General features: G+C 35.7%; 1 protein-coding gene across 4 annotated transcripts in view; it reads left to right on the top strand.

The window, feature by feature from the left end:
• Nucleotides 1-26,949, top strand: part of VWA3B (von Willebrand factor A domain containing 3B) — a 200,918-nt gene extending 173,969 nt beyond the window's left edge. For all 4 annotated transcript variants that reach the window (XM_074300331.1, XM_074300333.1, XM_074300335.1 and 1 more), the window contains 5 exons: nucleotides 4,307-4,412; nucleotides 14,265-14,389; nucleotides 16,550-16,687; nucleotides 17,933-18,030; nucleotides 25,791-26,949. In XM_074300331.1, the coding sequence (XP_074156432.1) occupies nucleotides 4,307-4,412; nucleotides 14,265-14,389; nucleotides 16,550-16,687; nucleotides 17,933-18,030; nucleotides 25,791-26,133 (810 nt within the window). In that variant the 3' untranslated portion in view covers nucleotides 26,134-26,949. The remainder of the gene's footprint in view (nucleotides 1-4,306; nucleotides 4,413-14,264; nucleotides 14,390-16,549; nucleotides 16,688-17,932; nucleotides 18,031-25,790) is intronic.
• The last annotated feature ends 695 nt before the right edge of the window (nucleotides 26,950-27,644 follow it).

The raw sequence follows: 27,644 nt of genomic DNA, 5'->3' as shown, positions 1-27,644 counted from the left end.
ATACACAGATAGGTAAGAGATATACATACTTATTATATATAAGTGCACATTGATGAACATCTATAGATGTATACACATAACACGCAGACATATGTGTATATATGGGAAGCTAGATGGTGCAATGAATAGAGTACCCCTAACTGCTCTAAATTGTAATCTAGATATGAAGCTTTTATAAGAAAGGATGATCCTCTCAAGACAAGTTCTCCAGAACGTAGCTTCCAATAATAATGAATAGCTATATCAACAGCAAAATAAGAACCAGCATTTATACATTAAAGGTTTGCAAAGTATTTTGCATACATTATAAGGTTTAGACAGGTGGAGTGCTAGGCTTGGAGTCAGGAAGATGTTCAAATCAAGCTCAGACACTTAATTGCTGTGTGACAGTCATTTAATCCATTTGCTTCTGTTTACTCAACTGAAAAACAGGAATAATTGTGGATCAAATGAGACAATATTTGCTAAACTTATATGTAGCCCAGCATCTAGTGCATAGTAGGTACTTAACAAATGTTTCCTGCCTGCCTTTGTTTTTCCTTCCTTTCTCTCATTTGATCTCCCCTTTAAGGAAAGTGCCCTTTTTATCCTTTTTATGTTTGGCTATTAATTAATCATCATCTAGTTTCCTTTACGGACTTGGTATAAAAATCCCTGAATGATAAACTAATGTTTTTGTTTTTGTCTTTTTAAAGTGGCATCACTGCACCAGAGAAAGAAGCCCAGATATTTTCAGACTCCTTGAAGTTTGATTTTAATTTGTAGAGTCAATTGCCTCATATATTAGAGAAACCTCCTCAAGTATATGTGGCTTAAGTGAGACTAAAAAAGAGATACATTTAATCTCTGTCTTCACTGAAGTAATATTTTAAAAGGCAGCTTCAGGGCCACAAATAACATTTGCTGTACCTGTGAAACAAATCCTTTCCTGAAGATGTCACTTTGTAAAGGACCGTACCTTTGTCTGCTTTGCTGGGAAATAGCTTTGTTGCCAATCTCCAACTGGGAGGAGTGCCTCTTCTTCCTTGATTTATTTGAGTAATTCAAGAGGTGACAAGGTTAATGATCTCTGTAGGGAAAAAAAGAGGAAAAAAAGAAAAATCAATTCATCTAGGATGGAGCCCAAAATAAGCCTGTTTCTGCTTTGCAGCCATTTCACTCACACACATACAATACATACATATATATATATATATATATATATATATATATATAATATGCAAACATATATACACACCTATATACATAGGTATGAGATATACATATTTATATATATATATATACACATATACATATATATATATACACATGCACATTAATGAACATCTATAGATGTATACACATACCACACAGACATACACAAATATATAACGGACATACATGTGTATATATATAGGAAGCTAGGTGATGCAATGAATAGTGTGCCAGAGACTGACATATCTTCCTGAGTTCAAATCTGGCTTCAGACACTTATTATTTGGTTTGACTGCACAAGTCACTTAACTCTGTTTACCTTTATTCCTCATCTGTAAAATAAGCTGAAAAAAGGAAATGGTAAACCATTTTGCCAAGAAAAGCCCAAATGGGGTCACAAAGAGTTGGGAACAAATGAAAAAAAAATGACTAAATATCAATATGTATGTGTATATATAAATATATATATATATATACCCACTATATATGTATATATATATGTGTGTGTGTCTGCATATATACATGTGTGTGTATAATCGGCTAACAGCTGGTTAGAAGTGAATGAATACCCACTTTTCTCTTAAGTGTTTGATAAAGGCTTTTTCTTTGATTCAATATCCATTCCTTCCAAGATGTCTTGGGGAGTCAGAACAAGGACAGGCAGAGGCTAGCCTTTTTCATTAGCCTAATCTGTTTCTCCCATATTTCTAGTGTAGTGGTGTACTATAGAAAATTGAAGGAAAGCTTTGCTGAATTGAAGTGGATCCTTTCCACAAAGAGAGCAGATATGACAAAGGTTCTTTTGCCTCTTGTTTAGTTGTAATGGTGCTTTTCCAAAGACTGGCAGAAGAGGCTGGTGGTGATTGTTGCTTTGGGTTAATTTTCCCAGCAGGATGTTATCCTGAGAGCGATATCACTATGGCAACTGTCCATGCTTTCCTGCAGGATCCCAAGGTTTTGGGATCAACTTCCAGCTGGGACAGATCACTCCCAAGCCAAGAAGGATGGGAAGGGGAGGCTGGGCTTGCTTAGTATGTGATGCCTTAGTGTTCATTCATATATTCAACATTCACTGAGGAATACATTTTATGTTAGGACTATGGGAAATAGGAAAATGAAAAAGATTTACCACCATCTTAATTTTCCTGCAGCTAGATAGTTATATATCTAGCTGGATACAATTCTGTTTGCTAATTTGAATTTATGCTTTGCCAATCATATTGTTTGTGTGCATGTGTGGGTGTTTCATGCTTCTTGTGTTTGTCTGTCCAAGTTCTTTGTCCCCTATTTTTTGAGGTGAAACAAAAATTGTATGACTTTGTGGACAGAATGTTAGATTTGTAATGCAGCGAAACTAGTTCTGGTGATATCTAAGACATTTAACTATGTGATCCTAAGCAAGCCACTTAACTTCTGCTTACCTCAGCTTTCTCATCTGCAAAATGGGCATAATATCACCACCTTCTCAAAGCTATTGTGAGGACCAAATGAGATAGTTACAGCATTTTGCAAATATTGAATCACTGTATATATATCTACAAATAGATATGGATATAGATAGATATAGATATAGACATATGTAAATATAAATCTCACCTATTATTGTGACTTCTTGAAAGAAACCTGGAGTTCAGAGATCTTCACCATCTTCTTGACTCTCTATGAGTGCTTCGAGTCTTTCTTCATGGTTCCCACCCTCCATTATTAGTATGTATGTGATCAATGTTATTCTCTTACCGGCTGATGAGTTTCAAGGAGAATCCAGCCAACTCTCAATTATCTGTGCTCATGGGGAACAAAAGGAGCATGAATCGCTGAAATCTACATTCTCCAAACCTGATTTGGACCATTAACTCAATTTAAGCCCCCAAAAAACCCTGACACTGATTGCTACCAAAGGCATGAAATTTACTGTTTTAAATTTCATCTCCCTACCTCCCTTTATAGAAGAGCAATAAACTAGCCACAAAATTAGCAATGAAAAGAAGAAAATGGGAGAAGCATGGGGGAGCATGGATAATATAATCACTGCCTGATTTAAACAAATAATCAAGAATAGAGTCTGTTTCCCCTCTTTATGACAGTGATCAACAGGGCTCACTCAACTTCATTCTTTCCAGCCTTTTAATGTGGGATTTGGGAGGTGGGAAGAATCAAGTTTAGGTTACCGGTATTCTTGATCAGCTTGCTAACACTGATTTGGTCCTTTTTTGCTGTTTATTTGTTGTTTAGTCTTGTTCTACTCTTCATGACCCATTTGGGGTTTTCTTGGCAGAGACATTGCAATGGTTTGCCAGCTTATTTTATAAATGAGGAAACTAAAACAAGGTTAAGTAACTTGCCCAGAGTCACACAAATAACTTAAGGACAGATCTGAACTCAGAAAGATAATGAATCTTGACTCCAGGTCTGGAACTTTTATTATCCACTGTGCCACCTAGCTGCCCTTTCTTTGTTTATTCTCCTCTATATTCTATATGGAAGAAACCATTGATCAAAGAAACTGCTGATGACTGCACTGCAAGCAAACTCCAATGTGATAATGTTAACCATAATCATTTCAAGAAATTATCAAATACTCTGTTCTAGACACTCTGTTAGTCACTGGTCATACAAAGATGAAAATGGATTCTTTCCTGAATCAGCTTACAGTCCACTGGATTTTTTTTTTTTCATATGAGAGGCAGTCTGACCCAGTGAAAAGAACCCTGATTCTGAAATTAGGGCACCTGGGTTCAAAACCCAAGCCTTAATCTTAACTGTCTCTTTGACCTTAGAGAGGGCACCTCTCTTTCCAGAAATCCATTTTAGTCATTTGTAAAATGAGGGGATTTGGTTCAATGATCTGGCTGTATATGGATAGGTAAGTGTAGGTGTGTGTATCTCTACACAGGTTGTACTATGTTATGAGTGTGTCTATATGTATATGTGGGAGGTGTGCACCTAATAGATGAATAATAGAATATTTGCTATATAATTCACAATATTTTCTTTTGAAGTCTTTAGAGATTTTGCACGTCCTCTTCCTTACTGTTTTTATCATTTGCTTCATAGAGTTTTGTATAATCATTCTATATCTGCTTTTTTTTTTTTTTTTTTTTTAATCCTACAGAAATCACAACAAAGCCAAGGGAAGAAATTTAAAAACAAGAGAGTTGATCCTCTCAAAGGCCAGAAGGTCATTGCAAGATCAGAGGAAAATGGCTTTTACTTTCCAGGTAGACTTTGCATTTTAAAAGTTCCTAAGGTACAATAAGGTAGTTAGGTGGCACAAAGGATAGAATACCCGGGTATTCTGGAGTAGGGAAAACTCATTTTCCTAAATTCAAATCTGACCTGAGACATTTACTAACTGTGTGACCCTATATAACTTGGCCAAGTCATATAACTCTGTTTATCTCAGTTTCCTCATCTGTAAAAGGAAGGAAGATAGTGAGCCATTGCAATATCTTTGTCAAGAAAACCCCAAATGGAGTCACAAAGAGTTAAGACATGACAAAAGATAGCAAAAGATAACTCTAAGATAGATAAAATGTGATAACATAGAATATAGGCATTATATTATTTAGACTCTGAATCCTCAGGATATTTACTCTTAATTGCACAGGAACAGATTATATAGCTTGTGGATTATTAAAACCTTCTTGTCTCCTGTTGGCTATCTTCCTGTCATTCTCCTGCTCAAATAGTATTTCCCTCTTCCTGTGAAAAGTAAAACCAAAAAAACCCCCCAAAACCCCCCAAAATGAAAACTTAAATCTATCACTTTACCATGCACTTGCAGCTTTTTCTGTGCATGGAGGATAAAATTCTTAGGCCAAATCAGTTTGGGGGGTTTTCTGTAAATTTAGTATAATTATGCTATCCCTAGCACAAGGCAAACTTCATTACAGGTGATGTGACTACCTGTCTAAATTCATTGGCTACATTGGTGTTTGGTGCTATTGCATATTGACTAATAGCTGAAACTCCTGATTGCACAGAGGAGAAAGTTTTACAGATGATTTCATCTAGAATCAACAGATTTGTTTGCTACTGGTCCCTTAGTAATGAATTGACATTGATTAATGGTTAACTTGAAAACTTCAAAATTCAGCTCAATTTTGCCCTCCTTGGTACAAGATACAATGCCAGGTATGTGAGAGGTTGGGGTACCAAAGAAAGTTTGTTTTCTAAGTAGCTATCATTAGCCCATATAGCCATATAGCCATAAATGTATGTCTATCATTAGCCATCTCTCTAGGCTTAAAATGAAGTTTGGGCTTTTTATTGCTGTTGGTTGGTCTTGTCCAACTCTTGGTAACCTCATTTAAAGTTTTCTTGGCAAGATAATGAAGTGGTTTGCCATTTCCTTCTCCAGAAGAGGTTGGGCTAAATGACCTCTTAAGTTAACAAACCTGTCATCCTAAAAATCAAATAAGCTAGACCATGCATGGGACAGTAATGAGAAGAATTAGCCTTGGAAGCTAGAGGTGTAGCTGTGGAGTCTCGTTCAAGACCTGCTTCAGACCCATATTAATTGGGTGACCTTTAAGCAAATCACTTAACCTCTCAATGCCTTTAGATACTTCTCAGTTGGATATTACTTAATAGACAATGAGTGAAAGACATTTCCACATTGATGAAATAAATCACAGATTAAAAAAAAAAGATATTACAAGTTAGAGCTTTGATTAAAAGAATATAATAGACATATAGAGTGACCTGAGATACTTAAGGAGGGAGAGAGGGAAGGCTCACCTTCAGGACAAAAATCTTGGGCTTTGAGGTGCTCTACTTCCTAATGGCTGAGAAAAGATGTGTGGATCTTTTGAGAAGGGTTTTTATGAAAAAAAGGAACTTTCCAGAGGCCATGATGACTGATGCAGATGAACTCTATAATTATCTGGGAAATCTGAGCAGGTTGGAATTGTTAACTCTTTAGATCAGTGCTCAAGAATCAGGATCAAAGATCAGGACCCAGATCTATTCTTAACAGAGAATTCCAGGACTTTCTCATTAATGTGGTCCTCAGTGGGAGATGGAAGTGTTGCTGTTGGGGAGAGGATTCCTGACAAGTTGGCGTTTTATTTGCAGATGAGCACAGCTGTCCTGCACAAAGTGTATTAGGCCTCTGGCAACATCATCTAAATCACCAGATAAAATGTAAATCTAAATCACCAGATAAAATGTAATTCCAGAATATCTATTACCAAGGTGGACAGCTAGAGACAGATATCAGCTGGATTTTTTTTTCAGTTCCCAGAGGGCAGATGTGGGGCTGACAACTGGAACAATTTGATTTGTAAACTTAGAAAATTTGCCTTGGAACTTAGTTTGTGAGAACAAATATGGAGTCATGGTTTAAAAAAGGGGCCCTATCAGTTTATATCTTGTAAACTGGTCTTGAAGCAAAGGGAAGATCGAGAAGAGATGCTTGGGACCTATGTTTTCTTTCCATAACTGTAGAAAACCTTCTTACGGGTTGAAAAAGCTGTTCCTGATTTATTCAGCTTGGTGTTTAGAAAACCAATTGAAAATAATTTGAAAGCCAAACAGCAAGGCTGAAGCAATTTGGACTCCAACCTGCTGGCTCAGCATCAAGTCACAGCATTTTAGGACTACATTGGTCCAGAAGAAAGAATGCTGCATTTGGAGTCCAAAGACCTGGTTTTGAATCCCAGTTTGGCCCTTACTAACTCTCTAACCTTGGAGGAGAAAAATCCTGGTTTCCTCATCGCCAAAATGAGGGGCTTGGACTCGTGACCTCCAAGTCTCTAGATCTTTTAATGATTTCAAAGTTAACCAGATGATAGGAACATATGTTTTGAGTTAGAAAGGACCTCACTGGCCATAATCCAATTCTTTCATTTTACAGATGAGGAAATGAAGCCAGGAAAAGCTTAGTGACTTGTACAAGATCACATGAATAGTAAAGGAAAGATTCCAATTCCAAGGCCATTGCTCTTTGCTCTGGTAAATAAGCATTTATTAAGAGCCTTCCAAGTATCAGAAACCATGCTAAACACTAGCCTAACATATCTGAAGCAAATTACTCGGTCTCATTTTGAAGACCTCCTTTGACTTGAGAGCCAGAATATTCTCCCTTTGGGTAGGCCCAATTCTTAGGAATCTTTCTTCATATTAAACTGATCTGCCTCTTATTTTCTGTGCAATACTCCTCTTAGTTTTAATCTCTGGATTAAGTAGAATAAGTCTTCACATAAGATAAGCCTTCAAATACTTGAAGATATTACCTACCATGCTCACCCATATTAGGGCTGGTTTTCTCTACAGTTAAAAACCAAAAAACAGTAAATAAGTGTACTGCTTTAGTTTTTTAGAAGAAAATTTGAAGGGCTCAAATATCCTATCAGCACAGTAGTTGTGAACTAAGAAAATGAAACAGAAGCCAATTCTGCCGGATTGTAGAGCATATTCAACCTGTGCATGAAAAGGAACCCCCTCAACCCTACCCATCTCAACTCCAATAAGTAATCATTGGAGGAAACCTCCAATAAAGAGGAACACATTTAAGTCCTGAAGTAAACCATTCTACTTTTGGAGAACCCTAATTACTGGCAGATTTTTCCTAAAATCAAACCCAAACTTGCCTCTTTGCTACTTTTCTATTTATCCCCCTCAGCCTGAAGCAGAACAAATTCTAATCTCCATTTGACAGCCCTTCAAATACTTGAAGAATGCTATCATATGCATTCATTCCCAAGTTTCCCCCTTTCCAGATTGAATCTCCCTATTTCCATCAACCATTCCTTGCATGTTATGAATTCCAAGTTTGTTTGTTTTTTTATCATACTGATTGTCTGTCTTTTGAACACACTTCTCAGTTTATTCTTTCTCTGTGTGCAAAAACACACATACACATCTTATTTGTATTTAGTTGTTTTTCAGTTGCCTCCCCTTTAGAATATTAAGTTCTATGAGGTAGAGACCATTTTTTTCTTTTTCCTTTTTTTTTTTTTTTTTTTTTTTTTGTAGCCTAGGGCTTAGCCTAGATCACAGCAAGTGATTAATACATGAGTCTACTTCATTTATAAAGTTTAGTAATCTGGAAATGAACATACTATTTCAGATGAGTCTGACCAAGATAGTCTGGCTGAATTATCAACATCTAATTTCTTCCTTTTTTAATGTAGACCCAGGTGAGCATTAGTTTTCTTGCATGCTGCTCAATACTGTTGACTCACATTGGCTTTTATGGTCCTTAAACTTTTTCCACCCAGGATACCTTTTCACCAGAGAAATTTTTACACAGTCCTGGGAGTATTAGTATATAAAATAGGTATACAAATCAAATATTTCCCGATAACAAATAATAATTTTGTGACCCCTGCATTCAGTTATGAGACCCCATATGGAATTGTGAACCACAGTTTAACAAATTAAAATTTAAAAATTAAAAGACAAATTTTTTCAGACAAATTGCTACTTTGCTATGCCTCCCTATCTTGCACTTGTGAAATTGATTTTTGAATCTAAGAAAAAGATTTTACATTCTTCCTTATTAAACCTTAAATTAATATTAACAACTTAAAAATTATTTTTTCACTTCTTTTCTCATGTGATTAATGGACAGACATCAAGAGCTAACCGCAGCTGTTTTGGCCTCAGTGTCCATGATTACCTAATACAGAAACCATTTAGGGGAAAATTTAAAAGAAAATCAATTTAGTAAGCATCTAATCAAGTTTGAAAATATCTGATAGGTAACAAGTTACTAAAAGGTTGTTTAATTGGATTGTTATTTTTAAAAATCTGCTCTGTATAAGCATAGCTTTTTGGAAAGTGCTTGAATTTTCTGGAATATTATTATGACTTTTTTAAGCTTCATATGATTTTTGAAAAAATTTTTTTTGCCTGCATCATTGTTATTGAGAAGAGGCATCTGAAGAATTTTGGTCTTTTTAGGATATTTTTCATTGAAAACTTTAAAATCATCTTTGGTGTTAATGAATTAGTTTAGTAAGGGCAGAAGAAAATATGGAGAGTAATTGGGATAATGGTATCCTAACTCAAGAGAATGAGTTTGGACCAAATCCAATTAGCCAGAATCAATTAAGTTCTTATAACATTCTGGGCATTGTGCTAAAACTGTGTAGTAAAAATTGTTATATTATCAATAGCACTTTAAGGTTTACAAACTCTTTAACTAGCAGAGTGATCATGGGTCAGTCACTTAACCCTTTCTGCTTCAGTTTCCTCATCTGTAAAATGAGCTGGAGAAGGAAATGATGAAATACTACAGTATCTCTACCAAGAAAAATGACTGAAAAACATTTCAAACATCTCCATGACCACAGCAAGGATTTTCATGTAATAGAAGGCATCATCAATCGTTAGTTAAATGAATTGAGTGCTTCTCCCAACTATGCCGTAGTTTGATTTGCTCACCACATGGAAAGATGGCATGAGAAGGACACACAATTGCTTGTCTCCCTAGACAACAGTGAAAAATAGGAGAGGCCGTGTGGCCAATTGAAATAGAGACTCCGATTATCAGTTAACAGACCTAGATCTGGAAAGAATCTTATAGATATTCCACTCCTTCACTTTAACAGATGAGCAAAGGAAGACCCAGGGAGAGAAAAAAAAAACAAACTCAAGATCACACAGATGATAAATGTCAGAGCCAGGATTTTAACCCATATATTAAACGGATAATTGACAGTTATGTAACATTTTAAGTTTCTATAGTTTAGCTTTATTATATTTATAATATATATGTTTATGTAATTATATTTCATATAATATATATTTACATATATTATATATATAGTTTTTTACACAGAAGACCTTATTTGATCTTAACAAAAAGCCTCAGGTGGTGATACTATAGATATTATCTTAATTTTAAAGATGGAGAAGATGAGGTTCAGAGAGATTGAATCATTGCTCATGATCATTTAACTAGAAGGATCACAGATGGGATATGACTATAGACCTTCCTGATCATCTAGTATTGCTGGCTATACTGATTTGAGTCTAATACTGATTCCAGATGTGTGATCCAGGGTTAATTTCTTAACCTTAGGAGATCAGAGCTATAATATAACAAAGTTCAAGCCCTCCTCCTGATCCATACCAGCTGCATGACCCCAGGCAAGTTTTATTTCATTTTATTTCCCTGAGCCTCAGTTCCTTCATCTGTAAGATAGGTTGCTTGGACTTGAAAACCGAAAACCTCCAAACTTTCTAGCTCTAAACCATGAGCCCTGAGATTCTTTCAATCCCACCAGGCAATTTTCTTGGGAGTATAACTTACAGAAGAGATACTGGATTGGTTGGAATGGTTCTCACATACTTAGGAAATACTTAGGTCCAGACCATCCTACTCTGACCTACACATCCCTCCACCCCCAATTAAAGAGGACAATTTATTTCACGGTGTTATGAGGATAATACTTGTAAAGCTTAAAAGATTATATAATCAGCTTATTGGAATACTCTTTGCCTTTTCTAATCTGCAGAAAAATATATTCCCTCCACTTTAGCAATCATTGCATCATTGGGGATTTTTAAACATTTTTTTAAATTTCGAATTCCAAATTCTCTCCCTCTTGCCTCCCTCCCATCCATGGAGAAGGCAAGCATACAGTCCCCATTCTATATGTGATTTCTATATTAGCCACACCATACTGGTTTTTATAGGTAATGAGCCCTCTCTGTAAGACGCCATGTCTGAGCTAGGCAGAGACGCCAGATTGGAGTAGGAAGATTAATGAAAGAATCTCTGTAACGGATCGGCTACCTGACCTTAGGCTTGTAACTGGTCTTCTCTAGTTATCAACAGCTGTAAGATGGAGATTGCCCTTGCATACCTACCAACTTCCCGTGGCTATTGTAGGAAGTAACTGTAGGACCGTGTCTAAAACATCACAGAAACTTCAGTTCTTGTTTTGTCTACACTCTAAGCTCCACTTTTGGGGGAGGGAGGAGTGGTTTAACTGGATTTTGTTATTGATTTGAATTGAATTGATCCCTTCCTGGTAGCCCACCTGAAAGTATTTTTATCTCTTTAACAGCCAACAAAGTGCCTGACATATAGTAGGTATTTAATATTACTTAGTTGATTGGTTATTTTTATTTAGACTCATTTAAAATCAAGTTGAATATATCAGTCCAAAAATTAGGGAGGGGGAAAATCAACTAATGGTTTGATTTTTAAAAATAACCTTGGCCTCCTTATAACACTAAACGAAATGAGATATTTGGGCTGGGGTCAAGGCAGAAAATCAACACCTGGTTTCTTTTGTAGCAAATAAACCCAGTTTGCCAAGGCTACATGGGGCTGTAAGAGGGTGGTCATGGTCAGGATGCCAGATGTGTTGTTCTGGAGAACAATGGGGACTTGTATACACATTTCCTATCTATGAAAGGAATTTTGTGCACAACTGTAGCTGCTGTGTTAAATATATCTGTTTCTAAAATGTCCCTTAAAAATTACAACCTCCTTTAATGGGGAGCATAAATTCCATTAGGCTGAATGCCAGACCCCCTCAACCTCAGCTCAGGAATTTTCTTTTTCTATTACAGTGCCCTCTTTGATTACAGTACACCACAAGGGAACATTCAGCATTTTTAGCTTTTTAATTATTTTTAGTTGTAAATTTGGGCACAGAGGGCACATTGGTTTATTTAACCTGGTCATCTTTCCCATTTTTCTACCATCAGAGGTTTTATTCAGCTTGGAGAAAAGGATTCTGGGGAAAGCATAGGCTTCTTTTCCTAGTTGTCAAAACTGGAAAAATACCTATTTTTATCCAGAAAGACTGATGTAAGTAAAGGATACTAAAAGAGATGAATAAAAAATAGGCTTTTCCAAAAATGGACATAGTAAGTTCCCTATCACAGGTGGTTGTTAGGTGGAAGCTGATTCCATTTGTTGGGGATGTTGAAGAAGAGATTGCTGTTCAGAAACCGTTTGAAGTTGACTGACCTCTGTGGTTCCTTATAGCTTCTGTAAATTATATAAGTGGAAGGCAAAAAGACCTAGATGAAGGGATCACATGTACATGTGAATAACCTTTTTTTTTTTTTTTTTTTTATCAAGAAGAATATTTGCTTTGTGGTGATTGTCTGATTCTTCATGAGCCCATTTGGGTTTTTTTGGCAAAGATACTGGAGTGGTTTGTCATTTCCTTTTCAAGATCTTTTTACAGATGAAAAAACAAGTTTTTACAGATTTGCCTTCTTTACTGGGGCAAAGAAACTTAAGTGATTCTCATCCAGAGTCACATATAGCTAGGAAATGTCTGAGGTGGGATTTGAACTCGGGAAGATGAGCCTTTTGTGATTCCTGTCCTGACACCCTATCCACTATATCTAGAAGCTCCAAATATTTGCTACTGCTCAGCATGTCATGGAAACTCTCTAGGCCTGTGTTCATTTATCTGGGTACCTCCCCCTCTCACTAATGTTTTATAATCAAGGTTTGTAAAAGGCTTTTGCCTATCCAGTTGTAAAATATTGTATAAGGCTAAAAAAAAAAAAAAAAAAAAAAAAAAAAAAAAAAAGATAATTTTTTCTTCCAAAGGTTCTTACCTGAGTTCAATTCTATCTGGCAGTTCTAAAGAAAAAAGATCAGACAATTTTTTCAGATGAGGAAATTAAAGTCATTTCTAGTCCTATGAAAAAATGGTCTAAATTGCTATTGATTAGAGAAATGCAAATTAAGACAACTATGAAAAAAAAACTAAATTTTTTAAAAAAGATAACTCTGTGGTACCACTTTATACCTTTCAGATTGGCTAAGATGACAGGAAAGATGATAAATGTTGGAGGGGATATGGAAAAATTGGGACACTAATACATTGTTGGTGGAATTATGAACTGATCCAACCACTCTGAAGAGCAGTTTGCAACTATATCCAAAGGGTTATAAAATCATGCATGCTTTGTTATTCAGTGACATATCTATTGGATCTGTATTTCCAAAGAGATCATAAAAGATCTCTTTGCCCATATGGGCAAAAATGTTAATATTTGTAGTGGGAAGGAACTGAAAATTGAATGGATGCCCATCAATTAGAGAATAGCTAAATAAGCTATGGTATATTAGTGTTCTAGAAGAAGTGATGAGTAGGCTGATTTCAGAAAAGTCTGGGAAGACTTACATGGACTGATGCTAAGTGAAGGAGCAAAACCAAGAGAACATTGTACAGAGCAACAAGATTACTATGTGATGATCAACTTTGGTGGACTTAGGTCTTTTCAACAATGAAGTGATTCAAAGCAATTCCAATAGACTTGTGATGGAAAGTGTCACTGACATCCAGAGGGAATTATAGAAATTGAATGTAGATCAAAACATATTTTTCCAAAAAAGTGTATTGGTACATAAGTATATAAGGAGTATTTAGTCTGGAGAAGAAAAGACTTAGGGCAAACACTATGGGTATCTTTTAAATATTTGATGGGCTTTCATAATGAAGGGTGATCAGATTTGTTTTATGTGGTTCCACAAAAAAAGATGGAATGGCAGAAAGTCAAACAGAGGCTCAAAGACTCTTGACTTCATAGCTGTAAAATTGTATGGGGCCCCAGAGATGAGCTATGCCAATCCACTCATTCTATAAATGAATACTAGAGGCCCAAAGAGATTTATCCAAAGTTAAACTTGTAGGAAGCACTGGAGGGGAAATTCAAACTTAGGTTCTTAAGTCTCTGCTGAAATCTTTTCCATTGCACCATAATGAATGCAACACCTGAGGTAAGGAAAAACGCTCTAACAGTTAAAGCTGTCCAAAAGGGAAATGGGCTGCTTATATTTCTCTATGTCAAGTCATTAATTGATCAATCAGCAAACATGTATTGAACTCTATGCTAGGTGTTAGCTATGCTATATACTGGAAATAGAAAAACAAAGAAGGAAATGATCCCCATATGCAAGCAAATACTAAATATTAGTCTGTGAAGAACCTTCTAATTTGAGATTCTGTGGTTCTTATCCACATGTATAAATAAAAAGAATGTTAGAGACTAAGTGCTTATTTAGTGACCAACAGAATTCATAGTTATCTGAAGTATGTAGAATGTAGGTTTCAATTTTTTTTTTAATTGATTCATTTCAGGCACTGTGGTAAAATGTGTTAGCCCCACACATGCACTTGTGCAGTTCAAATATGGAGATGCTCAAGCTGTGCCCATTGTATTCATTACACCTATGGGAGGTACCTTGCCCTGTCCGGTTTTACAGGTATGAAAACAAGCAATTCTTTTAAACCACATTTTTCTATTGTTCATTCTGTTCATTTGACACAGCATAAAAGCTCCTGATGACACACCACACTTGTGTTCTTTAGTAAAATATGATTCTTTAATGACTATTTATTGAAGAAATATTAGCTACTCTTTATGTGACTCAAAGTTATCATTTTACACTTGCTAATTTATAGATGTTTAATTAATGCATATAATGTAAATATGAGCATATTGACTTGCCTTGCTAGAAAGAATTACCTTCTTTCCAACAAAATACAGGATAATAGAAGGACTATAATTTACCCATGATTTATTATCTTTTCTTAACTTTTATGTTAAAGTTATGTTAAAATTAAAAGTAATTTATGACCAATGCAATTATTGCTTTCCCTTGGCATTAAATTTAATTAGCTATACCTTCTAGACCTTAAAACATAATCAGCCCTCAAAAGTGTATATTATATTTGGATGGATAAAATTTATAGTATCATCTAGTTATGAATTCATAAAAGATTTAGTGGGTTTTATCCCCTATCCCTTATAATACCTTAATTCTAAATAGCAAATTGGTGATGTAAAAAAGATGCAAAAGCAAGCTTTGGAAAGTTAAAATTTCACAATGATTTTCTGATTATATTTTTTGGTTGGTGAGTTGGTGGTGGTTGAAGAGCAGTCTGTCAAAAGTTTTGAATTCAGAATTGTAAGGGACCTTTGCCAATTTCTAGTTTGGCCTCCTTTCTTACCAAACTACCTGGTACATAGTAAATGCTTAATAAATACTTACTGGTTAGTTGATGCCTGGGATAAGATCTTAGAAAAGCAGAATTTCAATGGAAATGTTTTCTAATTCAACCTGTTCCATTTTGGGACACCTGTAATTTGCTACCAAGTCATTTCTTATAGACAACTGAAATGTTCCTTGTGATAACTTTGATCAGTTTTTAGTTCAAATCAAGGACTTCCTATAGTCAAGGAACAGTCACAGATACTGGAGATACAAAGACTGAAAAAACATAGTTCTTGATTTTAATAAGAGTATATTCTATTGAGAATATGGAGTTAACGATATATATGAGAATAAAAAAGTGGATTTTAAAGGGCAAAGGAAATCCATACAAAATTCTCCAGGAAAGTACTTTCAGTTGGGGATATCACTGATATGATGACTCAAGGCAAGTCTGTTCTTTTCCCAATATGTCAGCCCTTTTGTGGTATAGGGGCTTTTAGGGTCAAAGGACTTGGATTCAGATATTGTATTGGTCATTTACAACCTATGTGTCCTCTGCATCTCAGTTATATAATTTGTGAAGTAAGGCATTTGGATCATATAATCTTCTAAGGGTCTCTTCTAGTGATTATTAAAGGCATCCATTATTTATTGTTGTTTTTGAGTTGTTTCAGTCATGTCTAATGTTGGATGATACCATTGGAGGTTTTCTTAGCTAAGATAGTGCTTTGCCATTCCTTCTCCAATTCTTTTTACAGATAAGGAAACTGAGGCAAATGGGGCTAAGTTATCTCTCAGAATCATACAGCTCGTCTGAAGTTAGCTTTGAACTGAGGAAGATGAGTTTTCTTGACTTCAGACTGGATATTCTATCCATTGTGTAATCAGATATTCAAACCATCTCATCTTAGTTCAGTCATCTCCTCTCCAGCCCACAAATTTACCCAACTCTTTGAACCGTTCCTATTGTGTTAAGTCCCATTCATTTCTTTTAGATGGACTTTAGTTTATGTTTGAATGTGACTACAGAAATTAATATAATGCTCCTGATAGAGTCTGACCAGCAGAGAGTACTCTGAAATTATTAAATTATCTGCTTGATAGTCTAGAAAAACTAATTTTTATTGCATAAGGATAGAGCCTGCCCACATGGTTTCACTTGAAAACCTCAGGGGAGGAAACTGCCTCTACCACTTCTGGTTGGTCTTTTCTCCTTTTTCTGGAACTAAATAATATTAGAGAATTACCTACAATCATGAGAATTTAAATGATTTGCCCACAGTCTTCCAGCCATGAGGCTGGTCCTCTGTCCTCCATGTATGGTAATTAAAACTTTTCAAAAATGTTATGTTGCCTAAACTTTATGTAAACATGGTGCATTTATTCTAAAAGAGTATTATTCTATCCAAAATATATTCTTTTGTACAGGTTGGAGACTATGTATTTGCCAAAATTGTGATACGAAAAGGATATGATTTCTATGTTCCAGCTATTATTACAGCAATACCTGGTGAACATGAGCCATGTGACAGATTCTATACTGTTTTGAAATGTAACAACAGAAGAGTAAGTGGGCATTCATCAACACAATGACACCAGGTTAAAGAAGGTTGTGGGAGAAAGGGAGAACAATATGAGAAATTGTCATCGTAACAGTTGACCTTGATGCCTTGATGGTGGAAATTAAGAAAACTGTACTATAATCAGCTTAGGTACTAGCTGCATGTAGAGGATTCCATGTTTGCAGGGGGAAATGGAATTATGTTCTATTGACCTCCAAGCAGGTAAAGTTGTATTTTGAAATATATTAAAATCACTGCCAAGATTGGTTGGTTGGTTAAGAACTTGTGTTAAGTGCCATCCACAGAAGCAAAAAACGATCACAGAAACACTATATAATCTCTCCATTGCTCTCACTGTTAAGATTATAATACTGACATGGATACATTAAGCAGGTGGAATAATCTTATTTGGGAAGAGTAGTAAATTTTGGCAGATGGCACTGATTTTGGAGAAGAGTATGAAAAATATAAGAATTAGAATGATTAAAGGCATAGGTAAAGGCACAGGGAAAGATTAATCAAACAATCAGAAAGCAATTATTTTTAGCTCCTACTAAATGCCAGGCATTGTGGTAGGCATTGGGGATACAAATCTATTGAGTTCATCCTAAGGCAGGGGGAGGAAGAAGAAATCACATATCATAGATGCAGAATAAAGACAAGGTAGTTAAATACAAGATGGTAGTTGGTTGTGGTGGAAGGATTCTGGTGATTAGAAGAGAGAACAAAATTTTTCTCATGTAGGCAAGATCGCTTGAGGTGCAATTAAGAATAGAAAATATCCCATCATATTGAGGTGAAAAACTATAGGTGAAGACAAAATGAGAAATATAAAATGAAGGACATAAAAGCACAGTTTAAAAAAAGGACAAAGTAGATTTGCCTTCAACAAAGAATAGAGAAGTGACAGTACTGGCAAAGAGCAAGTCTGAGAAAAATATAACAAGAGTCTGACCTAAGTAAAGAATGTTGAGATTAAAGAATAAGGGGCAGATGTGTGAAAAGGAGTAGATGGATGGATTTGGAAATAACTCTATCCTTGAGGAGAAGGGCATAGATGAGGACTTTGAGTGAACCAATAAAACCATGGTCAGATTCTTAACCCTGACTTTGAATTGATCTCTTCAGACTTACTCTGTTGAGGAGAATAGCACAGAGTCTGCTTGCTAGTAGGATGGGCAGATTGGAGGGAAAGGGAGAAGGAAATGTGCGGGCTACTAATGATTGGTCGCTGTCTGTGTCATTATAGGATTTTTGCCTCAGAAGTGGTCTTATTAAAATCAGCCAAAACAAATATGCACTCTCTTGTTCTTTTATAAAGTCTACACCAATGAAAGAACCTCCCAAGTAAGTATTCTCTAACTTTGAACTTCCTAAATTAGATTAAGACTTACACTTTTGTTCTCATCTTTAACTAGAGAGCAATCATCTTTTAAGTATATGGAGAAAAGTATGGAGAAAATCTTTTAAGTATATGGAGGAAAAGGTAGACATTTTGTCTGAAAATGATTCTATCCCTTAATCCTCATTTGTCTGGTGAATGCCTATAATTATATCCATGAATATTATTTTGAAATTCTAAGAAAAAGCATACTCTCGGACTTTTTTTTAATGGTGAGTACCTCTTCAATTGTTTGTTGGAATTTTTAAAAAAGAAGCATTCCAACACACTGTCTTACACATAAGTCTTAGTAAGACTTAAGTAGGGTCTCCAGGTCCTTCTACGATGTTTTGGAGGTGAACCTATGCCAGAACTAGACCTTTAGTAAATATTTCACCTGTTTACCAATAATTTCCTCAGTAAAATGGGGGTAAAATAGCATCTACTTTCCCAGAGTTGTTGTGAAGCTCAAATGAGATATTTGTGAAGTATTTTGGAAACTTTAAATCACTTTATATATGCTAGCTATTATTATTATTTGCAATTGTCTAGATATTAGTTGCATCAGTAACTAATCAGTAACAAATCAAAAAGTATCGAAGTAATATTGGGAAAAGTAACAAACTGTTTTCCTTAAGCTCTTAAGGAAAGAGCTTTTACATTTCCTTAAATACTTTGTTCTCTGTATGTATCCGCTTATAGTATTCTTTAATGTTGCTCTTTTAAATAGTTTTTATTTATTTTTTAGGATGATTGAGTGGAAATTAGATACCTTGTTGCTTTTGGAATAAAAAGCAATAATTCCTTAGTCTGGCATAATAAAAATGATGATGATGATTTGTAAGTGCTCTTAAGATTTGCAAAGCAATCTATTAATCTTACCTGATTTGATCCTCACAATAACCTTGTGAGGTGTTATATTATAATTATTCTCATTTTACTAATAAGGAAACTCATGAGGCTAATTAAATCCCTTGGCCAGGGTTATTCAATTAGAAAAGGCAAGATTTGAATCCAAATCTAGCTCTCTACTGTGCTTACAACTATTTTGAAGTACTCCTTAATCTGGTTCCCATTTAACCTTTCCCCACCACTCCAGTAACTGTGCCAAGAAAACCCCCAAACTGGGGTCACAAGAGTTGTATATGACTTGAGCTGACTGAACAATATAACAAATAACACACAGCAAGCACTTAAGAAATAGTTGATTGTTTTGTGGGGTTTTTGCATTGGTTTATGAAGAGCTTTGTGCTAGGTCCTATATTTACAGAGGTGAAATAAGACTTAGTCCTTGCCCTTAAGGAATTTACAGGCCAGTAATTCAGACAAGTCAAGCTGAATAGTAGGTAACATGACCCAAAAAAGCAAACAGCATTGCAGCATATGGGTGAAAAGTATTTTTATTTGTGGTACTGGTAGCTTGGTAGCTTGTCAGTAATTCATTCTCATAAAATAGCCTTGACTTCCCAGCGGTTATATTCAGAAATCTGAGGCAATTAAGAATGGCTGAATTATAAAACAATTATATTGAGGTAATTCAATGATTTCTTGTCTAAAGGATAGAGTCACAGCTCAACATCATGTTGACTGAGTTATCTTTGTTGCTTCTATTTTTTACTGAGGGGTACTGAAGAGTTAGCTAGCTAATACATTCTAGAATCCTCCACAATATAACATAAGACAGAACTTCCTGGCATATAAACCTTGATTTAGAAACTGAGAAAGGGGTACAAATCTAGGCTTGTTTTCATCAAAGGTCCATAGCCATTTGGCTTTTCTCAGCAGGGTCAGTTCATTGAGTAATAGAGAAGCCATTTCTCTGAATCATAAACACCACATACACACTGTTTTATTGAGTGATCCATTTGAGGTTTTCTTGGGAAAGATTTGCCAAGGTTTGCCAAAGATCTGCCATTTCTTTCTGTAGCTCATTTGACAGATAAGGAAATGGAGGTAAACGGGGTTAAGTGACTTATCCAGGATCATACAGCTAGTAAGTATCTGAGGGCAGATTTGAATTTATGAAGATGAGTCTTCCTGATTTCAAGTCTAATATTCCAATCACTGTATCACCTAAATTATTATTATAGGCCCATGCCTATCCCCCAGGGAGCAGTCTGCTTTGAGGATGCAGCCAAGTGCCGCTGATAGAAGGTTCAGAAGTCTCTATCTGGTCCTATATTCTTCCATTGGTACTGCTGGTGCACAAATATATGCCCCAAAGGAAACAACTGTATGAGTTAATTTAAAAACTCTTCTGTTTAAATGAGTTTTAAAATGTTCTGAGAACAGAGAGATAGCAAAATCCCTTTAAAAATTAAAAAAAATGAACCTTGCCAAGTAAGTTAAATGGATTCAGTTCAATAAAGATTTAGTGCTTGCTGTATGCAGAACTCTGCCCTGAGTGCTGAGAGGCATACAAAAGAGCTTATGGCACAGGAGGAGATAGAGATAAATGATAAACAGCTTCAGCAGCAAAAGTAGAAAGGAATTGGAAGTGAAATGTAGAAGTGTGTGGTTGCCAGAGAAATCCCTTCTTGATAGGAGGCAAGGTCATCTTGAAGAACTGTTTTTCCTGTCATCTGTCAGCCTTTTGTAGATAAATTCTGACATGATCTCAGAAGGTTCAAGTCAAGTACATCAAAACATAGCCAAAGCAAAAGCATCACAACCCTCAGATGGTGTAAATGAGGCTTGGGGATGGGATCAGAGGTTTTATCCTCTGTTTGTGGAGAGGAGTGAATTTGGAATCAAGGGGCCTGTGTTCCAATCCTGGCTCTACTGCTTTGGCTAGTCACAGAAGGAGCCTCTCTGGGCATCTGTCAAATGAAGAAATTGAATCAATCCATTGGTATCCATTAGCCTTTATTAAACATTTTTCAGTTGTCATTGTTGCTAAGCACTGTGAATACAAAGAAAGGTAAAATTATCATACAGCCTGCCCCCAAGGAACATATAATCTAATCTTAAATGATCTCGTGAGTCCCCTTCCAATTCCAAATTTATGAAACACATGCAGTCCCCATATTCTGTTGTTTAACCCCCTGGAATCTGGGAGTTGCACTCCAGAAAAAAGACATCAATATTAACAGAAGAAAAACTTCAAGGAATCCTTGGAAGTCCTTGCAGATACCCTGCCTCATTTCCCTAGCTGACTCTTTCTCTGTTTATTCCAATGGATCACTGATCTGTAGAATTGTTATGGCCATTCTTCAATAGATCAATACTCTGCTCTCTCTTTTAAACTCAGCCAGTATGATACCTACTGTGGATAGAAAATACTGGCAGGGTAACTGGTATTGTGTCTGCCTCTGTTTCCTTCTCACTGATGTCTCAACTTTGGTTCTGATCTCTGGATCTATCTTCCCATTCCCAATTCCTATTTCACAAAACATTAGCATCTTATTAGCTCTGTTTCTAGAAATCCATTTGGTGATTTCCCACCAGGGAGCCATTAATACCCTAAGGGGAAATCATAATTCTCAGGTTATTTAATGCTCCTCCTTTTATAATAAGTTATCTTGCTTCACATTGTTTTCCCTGCTGTGACTTGAGGAAGTCATTGATTGAAACATAAAGATTCAGTGCTGTTTATGACATGACTTTAGACGAATCACTTCCCATAATCTGACACTGCAAGTAATGAGTGTTTTCCTCCTGGAGGAAGCTGTGCATTTGCAATTTTTAAATATCGAATGAGTTAATAGTTTCAATGAATGTCAGAAGCTTATTGGCTCTGCTTTGAGAAAGATCTGAAGCTTCAAATGCACAATTTCTTAATCCCAGTCACAGAGTGCACTCTGTGAGAAGCCTCAGTCACTGGCAGTTATTATCCCTGTTTTCTGAGTCAACTTCTAAATCTGAGAGCAAAGGGAAGAATGAGTAGAAAGAGACATAATTTTTAACTACCTTCTTGATGCCATAGTATATTTTGAGAATAAAACTTTTCTTCTGACACGGTGGTATGGTAGAAAACACACTGAATTGCAGTCACAGGACATGGGCATAATTCCAGCTCTATTTTCTATGTGACCATTTCTTCCTTAGTGGGAAAGTTTCTTTATCTGTCATTTAATCCTGCTTTTGGCTCAGTTCCTCATTTGTAAAATGGATTGTAGAAGGAATTGGCAAATGATTTTAGTACTCAAGAAAACCTTAGATGGGATCACAAAAAGTTGAACATAACTAAATGATTCAATAACAACAAATGGTTGGATGAGATGACGATTGGATGAATGGATGATCTAGATGGTGAAATGAGCTATTCTTTCTGGTCCTTTCCACCTCTCACATCTCATGACCTAAAATCTGAAAATGATCATTTTCCTTAACTACTGCTATGCATTAACAGTGGCAAGAATGCTAGAACTAGACAAGACGACCTGAATTCAAATCTGGCCTCATTCACTTACTAAACATGTGACCTTCAGCAAATCATTTTTTTCAGCTTCAGTTTTCACATTTTAAAAATGGGGATGAGAGAATCTACTTTCCAGGATTATTGTGAGGACAAAATGATATGTTTATAAAGTGCTTTGCAAACTTGAAAATGCTACATAAATGCCAAGTTAGCTATTATCATTGTCATATTAGATTAATAAATCTCAATCACTGTTAAACATTGTATCTTCATTAAATTAAGACCATACTTATGTATGTAGAAACTAGAACCTACCCCTTGAGCCTCTTGTCATTGCTAATCTAAGGCTTTCTAAGCACAGCTGGGAGTATTACCTGCTAATTTTTGATTCTCCAGTTAAAATTATCTTCTTTTACTCCATATATACTTTTCTGTCTATATATTGTATGTCTTCAGAACATAGCAAATTCCTTTATTTTAAAGACTTTGTATTTTCCTTATTTTGCATGGAATAAACAATAAAGGTCTGTTGAGTTAAATTCTTTTCTCCTTCCTTCATTCCTTCCCTTCTTCTCTCTATTTCTCTCTCCTTCCCTCCCTTCCTTCTTTCCTTCTTTTTTCCCCCTTTCTTCCTTCGTTCCTTCTGAATTATCAAAATAATTCTTGATTATTTGAGTAAAGATTTAACTTGATCATGCTTTTCTGGGCACTGTTTCCTTACTCTTTCCCTCCCTCCATTCTTTTTTCTAAAATTAATTTATGGACTAGAACAAGCATTTTTATAACATAGTATAATAAAAATATGATTATATATGAACTTGCAAATCTATTATGTACAACTTGTTATTCCTTTTAGATATGACATTTATCAAGTAATTTTTTTCTTTCCTCTCTCCACCCCACCTTAAAGATGGCTATCTGTATCATTAGGCATAAATAAAAGTATAAATATATGCACATATATGTATATTATATAAACACCTATTTGTTATATTTATTTGTATGTATATATATATTTATTATACACTTATATGTCTGTTAGCCAGATGTGTATTTATATAAAATTATTCTATACATCTATAGTTCTTTCTTTAGATGAAGACAATTTTTTTCTTTATTCATCCTTTGCTTAGTCATTCAAAATCAAATCTTTTTTTTTTTTTTTTTTTTTTTTTTTTAACTGAGGCAATTGGGGCTAAGTGACTTGTCCAGGGCCACACAGCTAAGAAGTGTTAAGTGTCTGAGGTCAAATTTGATCTCAGGTCCTCAGGACTTCAGTGCTGGTGCTCTGGTGCATCTATTGTGCCACCTAGCTGCCCCTCTTTTCTTTTTTTTTAGTTTTGCAATTGGGATTATTACTTATCCAGAATAAAAAAAAATAGGGTGACCAGAAAAAAAAAAAAAAGTTACTTATCCAGGGTCACATAGCTAGTAAGAGTTCTCCTAATTCCAGGGTCAGAATTCTTATCCACTGATCCACTTAATTGTTCCTTGAAAGTCATTCTTAAAACAACATTGCTGTTACTGTATACAGCATTTTTATAAGTCTTTCCATGCTCTTACAAAGGAATGAACATTTATATCAATAATAGAAGTGCCTCTCCTGACCAACTCTCTGCATCCAACAGATTTTGGAAAAAACATACAAAACCGAACACCAAAACTTCAACCAATTTTAAATGTTATTCTTTGAGAGATAAGCATAAAATCCTGCTAGAATATATACAGTGTCCAGAGCCAATTAGAAATGTGGGCACCTAAAGCAAACAGTGTAAATTATTCCTTGGATGATAAACAGCATGAAACATATGATCATATCAACCTTTTTCAGCTAACTTAGGAAGATGAGGAAAGAGGAATTTTTAAACAAAATACACCATGGGAAGAGAAGCTTCAGGAAACTTTACCCTACAAATGATGTTGATTTAGGTCAGAAAGAGCTCATCCATGGTGTGACCATGCTATGTGGAATGCTATCCAATAGATTTTTAAACAATCAATCTTACTATGTAGATGGAAAGATTAGCTTTTATTAATCTGCTAAAGAAGAAGTAGAAGTACTGGCAAGAGTTCTCTGAATTTTAGATCCTTGGGATAAAAACTTTAATTATCCCACTCTGTGCTAGCTCTGACAGGATCTATCCCTGATCTAAATAAGGAGATATAAGAAGGAATTACCCATACTTTACAGACAACCAATGATTCCTTTTTCTGCTTTTAAAAAACTTTTTCTCTTTCTTCCTTTCCAAATATGTGTGTGTATACATATATCTGTACATTATATAATTTATTTACATTAATGCTTCATTTGATTTGTGATTTCATCTATGTGGTACTTTCTTCACTAATTCAGAGTATAATTTGATTTCAAGAGTTGCTGTGCTTGAAAAAACTATCACCTGATAGCCAACCTAATGATAAGTCTTTCCAGATATAGAGAGATGGTTGTTAGCATATGGACATCAGTGACTACATACTTAGAGCTAACCAAGAATTTTTGCTCCTTGGTCAAGTAACACAAGTTGTACCCTCAGTTGTGTGTTTAAGTGGAAGGAATGATTGGTCAAAGAAAGCAATGCTTGTTAAAGAAAGAAGTTCATTATAGTCCATTCTTTAGAAAATGACTGTTTTAATTATTCTTGCCAACCATGTTATTCCTACAGTGATGACAACGGAAAATTCTGTCAGCATCTCATAAGTAACATCTTCCAAATTTTGTAAAACTCACTTATTGTATTGTCCATACACAAAAGTTCCAGCTTGGTGTAGGACCTGCCAGAACTTGTGACTCATTGGCATGCTTTATTTTGTTTTCAGGGTTTTTTTTTTAATTTGGAAAACTTTTATGACATAAACCTTTAGATTGAGACATCTGGGAGTTGAGGGTGGCAGAAGTGAGAGCCTAGTCTAGTAGGGTAAGTAATCCTATCAGAGTTTCAGATTTATACATCTTATACTGGGCAAAACAAATTTGATTATTTGGGTAGTCTTCAGCTAGAGATGCAGACATTATATGGAGTAGAAGAAAATCTAGTTTGCTGGCCATGTAACAGGTCAATATATCGCAATACTTTGCACGTAGGGTTTCATGCAAATTTGTTGAAGTGAATATTAAACCTAGCCTAAACTATGTGCTGATTCTTTCATGCCCCCAAGGTCTTATAAAAATGACTTGAGTGAAATAAATCCAGGCAATATGAAACTCTCAGGTGGTAAGATTATTTTCATTATATGATGTGCCTGTGGAACAATTGCTGGAGAAACAATCCTGAAGCCAACTTGTAAGTCTGTGTTTACATGTCACTAGCCACTTCCTGCCTCTTTTCTTCCAGCAGACTCCACATAACTCCAATTACTTTTTTCTAGGCAGGAGGAGGAGCTAAGTTCTGATTTTATCTTCTACCCTTTGGAAGAGGTTGAGACTGGCCCATTAAAAGACTCGTCAGATGAGAGTTCAAAAAGGAATAAGAAGAAGAAATCTGACATAAAGAAGCATGAGGTCTTGTCCTCAGATTCAGATGATAATCCCTGTGAAGCTGAAGCACACATGTGCTGCTGCAAGGCAAAGAGCTGGCCAAGGGGAGGATTCCCAGACAATTTTTCTAAGGAGAACAGTTACAAATACACTTCAAGTTATGCTCACCGGATTAAAGGTTTCCCAAAGTGTCAATGTCAGTCTAAAACCCCACACTCCAAAAAATCTGTTTAAGTTCTAGTTAACTATTCTCTTCCTCTAGAAACAATCTTTAGGACAGATTCCATTGAGCTGGTCCATAAGTCACATCTACCATTTGCACTAGCTCCAGTTCCTGCAGGCCCACTCAAAGCTCTGGGGCAAGACTGAAAATAGCAAGGGATTTACTGATCATTGTTCAAGACCATTGTAACAACTAGACTTGTGGCCCTTGGGAGAATGAGACATTCTGGTTGGTTGGAACTGAAGTAATACATCTGATTCATTTTCACATGAATCTTTTCATGGTTTGTGGCCCAAACCAACTGAGAAACAAGCAAAATCTTTTCATTCACATTTACTTTCCTAAACTCTTCTGCTTTAAATAACACAAAACAAAACACCTTTTTGGCTCTTGCCTGATCATACTTTATATCCCATTCTGTTTCCCAGGCCTTACTTCTCTAGCTACACAGATTTTCCCACAAAGTGAAACCCCTGGTCACCCTGGGGGAAACCTTCATGCTCTGGGCTTTGGAGCTACTGTCTTATTTTACCCAGATTTTTGTCAACGGGTTTTTGAAGTTTTCTGGAAATCAATGCATTGTTAACCCGGGTAGGGTTGGCTGCAACCAAGGTGTGAAATTGCATATTGTATATCATTTATTTCGATTTTTCGAATTGTTATCTCACACTAGATACTGTCCTATTTTCCACCAGGCTAATATTACCTGATTTACTGGCACCTTGGAATACTTCAGGGCTATCCCTAATTCTTCCTATCAGTTGTCTGTTGCATAAACCTCTCATCAAAAGTACAGAACCAAAATAAAAATCTTAAATTGGAAACAATTCCTGAACAGTGTGCTGTGTATCTGTTACTTTTTTGCTTTGAGTACCCAAGAGCTACAATGTGTAGATGTGTTTAGTTCTATTGGAGATTATTTCACGTACACAAAAAAAGTGTCTTCCTCCTCCCTCATCATTAGTAACTCTCACTAGACAAGTGATATTGGTGGTTAAGAAATATACTGCCTCCCTTTTAAACAGAATTTCACATGTGAGAAATTATGATCTAAATTTGAACTCCTGTGTGCATATATACCCAGGAAGGCTAGTAATCATGAGATCCGACAAAAGAATTGTCCCCTTCAAAAGTGGGACAAAATCAAGTTAATGGAGAAGCACCTGACTTAGAATCTTAGAACCTGGGCCTTGAATCCAGGCTCAGCCATTTGCTCATTGTGTGATCTTGTGTCATCTTTATTTAGCCACCAGATGACTGTGTTATTATTTAAGTCATTAAAAGTCCTTCGATAGGACTGTGCTCTAAAGGGAATCTTGGGAAAGTGTCAGCCCCTCTACTACAATGGAGAAATGGCTCTTTAACCTGAATGGCTACATATGTCCTTATCTAAGGAATACCATCCATGAGGATCTACCCAATTAGCTTTTATTCCACTGACCTATCAACTAGAACTTCAATGATCTTGAATTTTTATTTCACTGAGCCTTACATGACTCTGTTTTATATCCCCTGCAAACAT

The sequence above is a fragment of the Sminthopsis crassicaudata genome, chromosome 3 (genome assembly GCF_048593235.1).
Source record: "Sminthopsis crassicaudata isolate SCR6 chromosome 3, ASM4859323v1, whole genome shotgun sequence".
Taxonomy (NCBI): domain Eukaryota; kingdom Metazoa; phylum Chordata; class Mammalia; order Dasyuromorphia; family Dasyuridae; genus Sminthopsis; species Sminthopsis crassicaudata.
The sequence above is the reverse complement of the archived record's forward strand: the minus strand, read 5'-3'. Positions and strand labels throughout refer to the sequence as shown.